Source organism: Etheostoma cragini, chromosome 15 (assembly GCF_013103735.1).
Source record: "Etheostoma cragini isolate CJK2018 chromosome 15, CSU_Ecrag_1.0, whole genome shotgun sequence".
Taxonomy (NCBI): domain Eukaryota; kingdom Metazoa; phylum Chordata; class Actinopteri; order Perciformes; family Percidae; genus Etheostoma; species Etheostoma cragini.
The window spans coordinates 15150364-15160674 of NC_048421.1; the positions used below are offsets into that span (position 1 = coordinate 15150364).

The 10311-nt window shown below is 40.7% G+C and overlaps 1 protein-coding gene across 2 annotated transcripts; it reads right to left on the reverse strand.

Annotated features, from left to right (window-relative positions):
* Positions 1 to 603: 603 nt before the first annotated feature.
* st8sia6 (ST8 alpha-N-acetyl-neuraminide alpha-2,8-sialyltransferase 6) lies at positions 604 to 9524 on the reverse strand. 2 transcript variants are annotated; one of them, XM_034894850.1, is made up of 8 exons: positions 8749 to 9524; positions 7692 to 7766; positions 7512 to 7586; positions 6288 to 6432; positions 2519 to 2631; positions 2306 to 2398; positions 1764 to 2230; positions 604 to 1733 (listed from the first exon to the last, which is right to left on the reverse strand). In XM_034894850.1, the coding sequence occupies exons 1-7, from the start codon at positions 8847 to 8849 to the stop codon at positions 1768 to 1770; spliced, it is 1065 nt and encodes a 354-aa protein (XP_034750741.1). In that variant the 5' UTR covers positions 8850 to 9524; the 3' UTR covers positions 604 to 1733; positions 1764 to 1767. The 2 variants fall into 2 exon arrangements, with proteins under 2 accessions (XP_034750741.1, XP_034750740.1); XM_034894849.1 differs by having other exon boundaries at positions 604 to 2230; positions 8749 to 9522.
* Positions 9525 to 10311: the final 787 nt, after the last annotated feature.

Sequence of the window (10311 nt, forward strand, 5' to 3'; positions counted from 1 at the left end):
ATATATATATATATATATACAGTATATATAATGTTCTAGCAATAACTTAACATTACCTGCAAAGTCGTGGACATTAAAAAACCTTTTTGAAATAACCATACCCATACCAGTACTTATGATCCTTACCATTTACCATTACCATTTTTGCCAACAAATTGAATCAAAAATGTCTAACCGCTGCCCGCTGGTGATGCTTTACAGTTAGTTGCAGCCACCAGAGGGAGACTTCCTGTCAAAGGAGGGAGCACTTCAGAGTGAAGAAGGGGTGTGTTGAGGAGGTGCCATGAGGGTACTGAAATACACTTCACTAGCATATGCCTTACATAAGGTAAAAAAAAAAAAATGCTATTTGGGGTGTAAAAAAAAGAGAATCAAGAGAGGAATGCATATAAAAGCTTTGTGCAAAACAATGCAAATTTATCAGTTGATCATGTGGCGCTCCAGTCAGATGTTGGGTTTGAAAGTAGAAATGCTGCATTTTAATGACAAATCTTGGCCGGTTTAGGAACAGCTAATGGCTCAAAGACACTAAATCGTGCAAGCTGAGACATCTGGGATAAAGCTTTTGAATTCCACTTCAGCCACTCATTACATACAAAAAACTGGTTTGTTTTAAATATTTATTCACTGATTTACTTTAACTTCATTGTCCCTCGTAACTCATGCTGTTCACTAAACAAAAACCAAATCACATTATTCTAAAACTGGCTCACAATGATCTTTCAAGTTTGGTCTGGTGTACAGCTTGTACATTGTTGTTCTGGATGACAAAAAACACTGTTAAGACTATATACTATCAGCATGAAAGCCTGGAAGCAAATGTTACTTCTTACCCAAAGGTTAACATTTTCAATCAAAGTGCTCAATTCACAATTCATCTCCTTACATTGGAGTCAGTCATAGATTTAGCATTTACATCAACTTAAAGAGTACTTGTTTACAACCTAACATTGTACCACTATGTGAAAGTTTCCACTTCCAGAAAATGTCCCCCTCTGGTCTTTGTGGTGACGAGGGGTAGCACATTGTAACACAGATTCACCATAGCAACCTTTGTGAGGAGGGACCTCCAGTGTTTAGTCATGTTGTCATTCTTGTTTCTTTCTGTGGTGTCTGTTTAGTCCCTGGCTCGGAGCTTAACTTGATAGGGTCATCTGTTGTCAACCATAGCCAGCAGAGGGAAGCAATGATGATTTGTGGTTGAGACTACTGGGACATGACACCGGCAGGCACTCTGAGACCTGTGACGTACCTCGTGTCCAGGAACTGCCTTTTATAACAATTGTCTTATTAATGTGTAAGTACTGTACATTTCCCCATAAAAGCTTCTTTACATTCAGAGTGTGGCAGTTTTCCTTAAACGTTAAAGTGTTTTAGCCAGACAATCTTCATGTAAAGGAGGTATTTGATTTTCTTCAAAATACATTCTGTTTGATCCAAAACCAGGCACTATATTTTCAACTCCCACAAATGATTCCCTTAGAATCCAGGCTGTAACAAAATAAATACAATTTCAGATACACTGTAAGACTGTGCAACTTGTATAGCCTTATGATTGTTGAATGTTTTTAGTGCAAATGTCTTGGCTGCATTCCCTCTAGTGTCCACCTTGCTTGGACCCTCTAATCCGTGTCATCAGCCATAAATGCATCTTTCCGTTCATTCAAAAGTATTTGCAGGACTTCACGAGAGACTGGACTACAAAAAAAGGCACTTTTCTTCATTCCTGTCAGTTGCCCCTGGGTCTGGGAACTAATTTTCAACTGGTCAACAATCTCCCAGGTGAAGCCTGAGCACCCCTTGGGTGTGCAGCCGCAACAAGAGGTCAAACTCAGCCGGCATGGCGTGGAATTTTGTTTTAGTTTGTCTGTCATCGTAGTAGTGGTTAGTCAGGACATAGAGTCCATGTGGGTGATTACTGAAGGGCCAGAACCCGTACAGATGCACGTTGGCACAGTGTTCCAGTGCTAGGCTGGCCATGATTATGCCGGTGCTGAGCCGCACTGCTTTCAGGCCTTGTGAGCGCCAGAAGAGGGCCAGACTCTGGAGGTACTCAGGGTTAAAGAACACGGGCCTGGTGGGACTTTCAAAGTCCTCAATGCTGTAGACGGCCCGCATGCACACAGGAGTGTTGTGGCCATAGGAGAAGGCGGGAAGGAGCAGCAAGGAGTTGCCATAGATACGAAGACTGTCCACAAACGGACGACGACGTCCCATTAGAGCCCCATACCTGAAAATAAACATAAGATGTGAAAAAAAGACAAAAGGAACGTTTTAAGGTGCATGGATTCATCATCTTACTCACTTCTCTATGAAGATGCTTGGATTTGCTGTCACAAGGTCTGTCTTGATGCCCACGTGTTTCGCATAGCCTTTATCCAAAGGAGCTAGGTTGCACCTGAAAAAGCAACAAAGACAACATAGGGACTGTTTGGAATTTTAAGAGAGATTAGTTTAATTCTGTTGATTAAGATTGTAACAAGCATTTTTATTCCAGTACATTGGACACTTTTCTCACCTGATAACAAACTGAGCTGAATCGATCATTTTTCCACAGCTGCTGTTGGTCAGTATCCCTCCGTTCCCAACAACAGCACACGTGTCCCATGTTTTATTTGGAAATGGATGCTCCTGAAATCCCCACCAATGGAAAATGTGTTACAAAAAACATTTGTACTCATTATAAAATAGCAGAGGTGTCAATGAAGTACAAATACTTTGTTACCTAACTCAAGTAGAAATTTTGGGTATCTATTCTTTACTGGAGTAATTATTTTACAGCAGACTTTCTCCTTCTACTCCTTACATTTTAAAAATAGCCTTGTTACTCCTATTTCAGTTTGGCTTGCAGGGGCATCAATAGCTATAGGTGACTTAGAGGATTGCCTCAGGCGTCAAATGTGTTGGGGGTGCCGTGTCGCCCTTAGGTCTCCTTCCCTTCAATAATAGAATTACAATGACAAGCGAAATAAAACATATGTATTAAACATGATCATCCTAGGGCGCCCACTCAGCCACACGTTTACTCATCAAGCTGATTATTAGATTGAATTGATGATTATTGTCAATCATTTCCTAACTGGGGGAAAACTTCAAACTAATGATTTAGTTTGAAGTTCCCGTGACATAGCCCTTCGTTTCCAGTCTAAGGGTCAGACTCAAACACACGGAGCTCTGAAGCAGACCTGTGCGTTGCTTAGTGTCCACTCTTGCTGTAAAAATAGAGACTACATGTGGCTTCATGTGGCTACATGTATGCTGACTCAGATATAATTAGAGAAGTGAAGATTTCTAGAGAAGATCTACAGGGGAAAAATAGATGACAGCAATAAGGAATGCATGAGAGGCTTACTGCAATATATTCCATTATGTTTTATTACATTTGGATTGTAATCTGTTTCCCTTTACATGAATATATGTCCAGCATAAATTGATTCAAAAAAGGTTTCAAAAAATAGGTGCATCAAAATTCAAGAAGTGTTTAGTAATGCTAAAAAATGTCAGGGTGTGGACCCCCAGACCCCCACATCATAAGTCACCATGCACACAAATCTGGAAACAAAACAGTAACCTTTGGGTTGCCAGACCAGTTATTAGACCGGATGTGGGTGCCATCTAACGTACATGCAAACTAGAATCTAAAATGAACATACATTGCAACTCAAAAGTCAATCTCGCATAAGGCAACCAATAGGCTAGAACCGGCACTGTCGACTTGTTTTCATTCCGGATTGTCATCGTTCAAAAAAACACCCCAAAAATCAAAACCTATCTAGATAAATTGCGCCACCCTATAGAGTAAACTTGATTGTGGATGGAAGAATAAACATATACCAATCCGACATCCTATTGGTTTGTATAAAATCCATTGCACCTGCACATGACACAAATCACGTCACAATCCTGCAAGGAAACATTAGACGTATGTAGCCTAGTAAAATGTCCGTGGCAGGGACTTAGGAGAACTTGAGCAAAATGTCCCAATCAAGGACCAGCGAGGAGGTTGGTAGCCAAGAAGACCAGCCAACCGTTCCACATCCTTGTCCATCCCTGGAAGAACTTTTCGAAATGGTTGGATGCAAAAACAACACCTGTTAAAAGCACTGTAAGTTCTGTCACCCAAGTCCCACGAGCTAATTGTTTCCAAAACTCGCCGTCTAATTTTAAAAAGCATGTTGATGTTATTTTTGTTAATGTAGCCACTGCCATCTAGTGGCACTTGATGGCACACTCGGCTGAGTAACACATACGACCACACTGACTAAAACTCACAAACGCACTGACTTTATTTGTCTGTGTTGACAACACCCCCAACCACTATCAGAACCTGGCTTTTAATTGACCACTGATCTTTATTTGAGGAATTACGGTAATCAACAAATTGATAGCCTACATGTTTTTGTTTCATCTCTTTTCTGCGTTGTAGTTTGTAGACGGTCCCTAAGCTCTCTAACTGCCTTCTCAACACAGGAACTAAACAGAGCAGAATTAACACAGCTTGCATGCCTTTCTGTCACATCTACTGCAGTCAGAAGGAATCACTGCACATGGGTAGGCACTGTTAATGACGTTTTGAACATGTTAATAGACTATAAAGACAATCAAAACTTGCCCTGTTTAAGCCTGTTGGGTGCCGACACTAGCAGGAGAATAACACGGTGTAGGCCCCAACGAATGTTTTCATTTTTCTGTTTACTGACAGCACTCCAAAGTTACAAACAACAGAGTTGTGTGGCAATTGACCGGAACTTATCCTTTAACATGCGTCTTGGGTGATTCAATCACAAGGGAAGGGCTCTAGATTGTCAGTTCACACCTGGCAATATGCACCTCCACATGCATCTTGCGTGACTACTACAAATGCAAATTGTTTTTAATCCAGAAATGGATTTGTGCCTAGTCTGTCGGAAATTAAAAGAAGAAGAAGTAGAAATTCAAAACAATACAGACTGGGTCTATTCCTTGGTGTGTTCCAGGCAAATCAATCATTTAGGTGTTGAATGCAAATGTGATGTATCTCTGTGGGTTTTTCAAAATTTTCAGACTTTTCGGACATAGCCGGCTTACGCAATCTGAACCCTATGCTTCCAGTAAACAGGACACATTTGTGTAAAAACTGCTGAAAGGATGCGGCCTGTATGAGTGATCAGATCTCAATGCGTCATCAATTTGTCTTGGGTGCGTTCCAGGCAACCTGTAACTCGTGTTTTCACAACCTTCTACCCGTTAAAGTGCCCTGGAACAACCGACAAACCTGTAACACTACTTGAGAACTAATACAGATCCTTGTCCTTCAGTTACAGTTAAAGTTACAGTTTTGACGTCAAACACATATGTCAAACAATGTTGACCCATGTTCATGCTGTACAGACTCCAGTGATTGACAGTGAGAATTAAATATACTTAAGGAAACGTAAAGTAATTCCAAACCTTGTAATCAAAACAATACACAAAAGATTGTGTGCTGATACAGGTTACGTTTATTAAACCAAGCCCAAAATATGTTGCCGACTAAAAATCGCTAATATCAAGTTCCCAGTACCAGCCGCAGCCGTGCTGGGACCCCCGTTGCTTTCCACATTGAACACCGCGCCCTGGACCCCCAAGTTGTTTCTTTCTACCTATGCATGTAAGATTACATACATTACATAGATTTGTTCTATCAATAAATCCCTGAACTATTCCTCTCTGCCTGGTTGTCTGCATTTCGGTCCTATTCTTTGCTGCTGCATCCTTACCTACTGTGACAGAGTTATAAGTACCACAAACTTACATACTTATGCAGTATATTGACAAGAAATTAAGGGAACAGTCTAATGACATTCCATTCAACCTTAGTGTGTACTTTGTGTTTAGTGCGAATTAGCAAATGTTAGCATTCTCACACACTAAAGTGAGTGAACATATCAAAACGTTATTTCACAGATTTAATAAGTCATACTTTGGATTCTTTAAATTCTGTTTGGAAAACTCTTAAAATCGGATTGCCCATTTCCATGTAAAGACACTGCCTTAACTTACAGTGTGATGCATGCTTAAACCACAATATGTTTACTGGTCATCGCTTACAGTAAAAAGTGTGAATAGCTCAGCAGAACAGGCTGATACCAGCTTATTAAAGTCTAGACACACACGTTGTGTGTCAAAGAGCCGACATGTGAGTAGACACATGACTTTTGGCAGAACATGCTAGAGCAAAGCAGTGAAACCATCTCTGTGGTGAAACATTTAAGGAGCAATCATGACACCAATCAAGCAGCAGAATTGATGAATGAGAAACAACATACCTTTGCAAAGGTTTTGAAAATCTCTGGGGTGACCTGGAGGATCCTCTTCTTTTCTCCGTCGTACACAAGCTTTGATCCCACTGGATTGTTGGCCTGGGTGATGATGGCCTTGTGAAAACCATGGCACTTGCTGCTCAGCTGAGATCTGGGGAACCACAGGGACTTTGTTATTGGTGGACTGGGAGGATGCTGAGGTCCCCATGGACTGAACTCAGAAGTCTCTGCAACTTTGGCAAATATCTATCTATCTATCTATCTATCTATCTATCTATCTATCTATCTATCTATCTATATATCTACCTATCTATCTGTCTGTGTCTGTCTGTCTGCCTGTCTGTCTGTCTATCTATCTTACATACAACGTAATGAGGAGTGTTGTTAAATCGTTTGCAAAATTTGTCAAATTAGAGTTCATTTAAAAGAAAGATTGTTGAGGTTAAAGATTTTTTTTTAAATCTTTCATATAAGGATGTTTTATTCCATCAAAAGACCTAGGAGAAGTCCCTCTGTATTACCATTACTCAAATGACGCGTTATATTTCGTTATACCATTTGCCGTTAATCCACATTTATATTTCCTCTTCCACTCCCCTTTCTTTAGTTTGTCTTCTTCTTCTTTAAACATTTGAAGCTAGTAAAGTTTAAGATTATACAATGTGTTCATATTTCAAAGACCAGCTATTTGTGACAAATGTAATACAGGTGAAGGACCTCTTACATGTGTTTCCAAGCATTTAAAGAGGGAATGTCTTATTTACTTGTTATTATTATTATTTAGCATAATTATTGGGAAACAGATCAACCCAGACCATGTTCTACTTTGGCATGTTCTAAAAGCTTCTTAAAATTGCCAGAAGATCCTTAGCATGCTTTACTGTTATAACAATTATAACTAAAAGGGTTATTTATTAATGAATGGAAATCTGATATTGGGATGAGATGATATTGTGTTCTGTCTTCATTTTGAGGAGATTTTTTTATTTTGTCAGAAAACAAAGTAGTGTTTTTATTTATTTATTAATGTGCCCATCTTGAGCGTGGCTTCATGTACAGTCTATTTATATTACCTTTTAAATCCTACTCATTGTACATGCCAGGACCGTGTTTTTGCAGCTATGGAGACTGGAGATTCAATGTATATGTGTGTTGTTTTTTATTTTTTTGTTTTTTTTTCTAAAAGTTCAGGATAAAGAAAAAGGTTTGAGAGAATGTTGTCTTTTTTACCTGAACTTTTGGTAATTGTCCTCCTGCTTTTTCCAGGGTTTAGAGTAACGCTCTATTACTTGGTTGATGACCTCCCTGTGACACACAAACACACACACACACAATTTAAGTGTGACATCCCTGTAGCCCTGAAAATGGTTGATATGATGAAGGTATAAACAAAAAGGTGTTTGCTCTTACTTGCAGCCTTTACAGGGGTCATTGGGCTGGGAGGCACTTTTCTTTTGCGTATGCGGCCTCTGAGGTTCAACTTTACTGTGGAGGGAACACGAGACAATCAGGACAGGTGAGTAAAAAGCTGTTGCTAGAAATAAAACTGACAATCATGTTCTTCCTGATGTATCGTTTGGTTCCCTTTAGATTTTCAAAATTAGATTTACCAGTAAATGCTTCTATGCAATCAATTGCTGTATGCACAACTTTCTAACTTCAATAAAAACTGAAGCAAATAGACTGATCATACCAAGGTCCGCATTCACAGATCTCCCACTGACATGGGGCAGAGCAGTGGCAAACCTGTCAGCTTCATGAGCCATAAATGAACAACCAGTGCACTAACCTACAGGAGCAGAGGCCTTTGCTACTTAGCTGCATTTCTGCAGGAGACTTCTGTCTCTTCCTGTCTGTGTTATAATACACATGGTCTGCTGTATGAGTTGCTATATATCCTCTTCCTGTTATTATTATTTACGAAAAGGACTCAAAGGAAGATTTGTGATCTCTAAGTTCCCTGAGTTTGTTTAATTTCAGATGGATATGAGAGTGGTTGCCTCTCACATGCCACTTTACATTACACTTTACATCACACAGTATTACATTACAACCCCTTATACATTACAAGTGTAAGGGTTTCTGACATTGCTGTTATATCGGCAATAAAACAACATAATAAAATCAAAACAAATACATGTGTTGGTTACTATTCAAGAAATGACCAATTCTAAATTATCTTTCAAAATGTCTCATGTGCCAATATTTTAACTCAAACATTTCTGGGTATTGTGAGAGTAATGATGAAATTGCAGCACAAATACACAAGGTGCCTTGTGAGTTGAATTCACACATACAGTACCTGGTACCAGTACCAAAATCTGCCTCTTTTTTTCAATTGCCTATTGTATTGCAACACTAGTCATTTCACCCTAACCACACCTTCCAAGGTTTCGTGTCTTTAGGCACATAAAAAAAAAATTGTGTGTATGCTAAAGGTGTTTGGAAACTTGAGGGACACACTTACTTGTTGTCGATCATGTACCATATGAAAGTGGTCAGCAGGCTCCCCAAACAGAAGAGAGTGAACACCAAAGAGAAGAATGACTTCAAGAGCTGCCCCCTCATCGCTTTCCCCACCTGCTTACTTCACCCGCTGGGCTCCTCACTTTCTGTTTTCCTCTCCGCTTTAGCTGGCTCAACAACACTCACCAATTTTCTACTTTCTGTCACCCTCCCTCTGTATTCAGATCCCCCCCCCCCCCCCCCCCCCCCCCCCCCTCCCAACTTCTTTGGCTCGTTCTCCCTTGCTCCACCTCACACACACTCTTTTCACGAGTGCTAATCTTTTGCCTCTCTGCTATCTTATTTTTTTCGTTTTCTGTTACCTCATTCCCTCCTACTCCTCCCCCCTCGCTCTTCCTGTCTGTCTTTCTGTCTGATTTGACTCAGTGTTTCTCTCTTTCTGTGGGTGAATGAGTGCACACCACCTAAGATAGGCCTGTCTTCTTTTTCTGCCTCTTGTTTAGGCAAGTCCTTGGTATTCTTTGCACCTCTACTTGGTTGTTCCTTTCTTCCTGTTATTGTCCAAGTCAGCTGTGACAAATACGATCTTCTGTTGCTCCACATCCTACTTCAATCCATGCCATGTCTCTTTGATCCACCCATCTTCTTTCCACTTTTTTCATGTATTCACACAGACAAACTCACAGTCCTACTTTTCCCCGTTGTCCCAAAGCTTCTTGTGTTCTCCGCCCCCACCTTAGAGCCCCAGTCCTTCCACTCTGCTTAGCCCTCCCTCCATCAGCCATCCTCCGCCCACAACCCCTTAAGCCCCTCTCCCCTTTGCACAAAAAGGAGGCAGTAACATGAGTGTCCAGTTCTGAATTAGCCCACAGTTTGCCTCTTGACTAGTGAGTGTGTGACAGGAAACACATACAAAATCAATAAGGGCAAAACAGGCAAGGGGCAGAGGCTTCCCATCCAATCAGATTGACTCCTAATATCGCCAACACTCTTACCTACACACACACGCTTCCTTTATTCCACTGCCAAACGTTTCCAGCTGTATTGACTCATATGCTCTTGCAAAAAAAGTTTCCCCGTTTGAGACGTTGGAAGCCAAGACAGGAAAGTCTCCTCTCAGCCATGGGAACATGCTTCATATGTGGCAGCCCTGCTGGCTGTATCAACAGGGTAACTAGCTATCGTAACAGCCGACGGAAATGAGAGAATCAGAGAATCGGGGGAAGTCAGACAGAGAGAAAAAAAGCAGAGAAGGTGGGGAGTAGATGCCCAGAAGAGCCAAAACTCATCCGTTGTTTGGCTTTCATTTGGGAGCTCTACGTTGAAAGCTGTGTAATGAAAGGGAAATAGAATCTAAGAGGTAAAGTTGGATTTTGGGAAATACATTAATCTTATGGGATGCATTTAACAGTAAACCCTCACAAACAGATGACCAAACCCAGTTATTCTGCATGTACCCCTCCTGATTTGGGTTCTCAGTGGAAAAATCCTAACCGAGCTCCTTGCAATAAAGCAATAAGGCCTCGTAACTCCATGCTGAGTAAGCTGAGCTAGCAACCCTAGC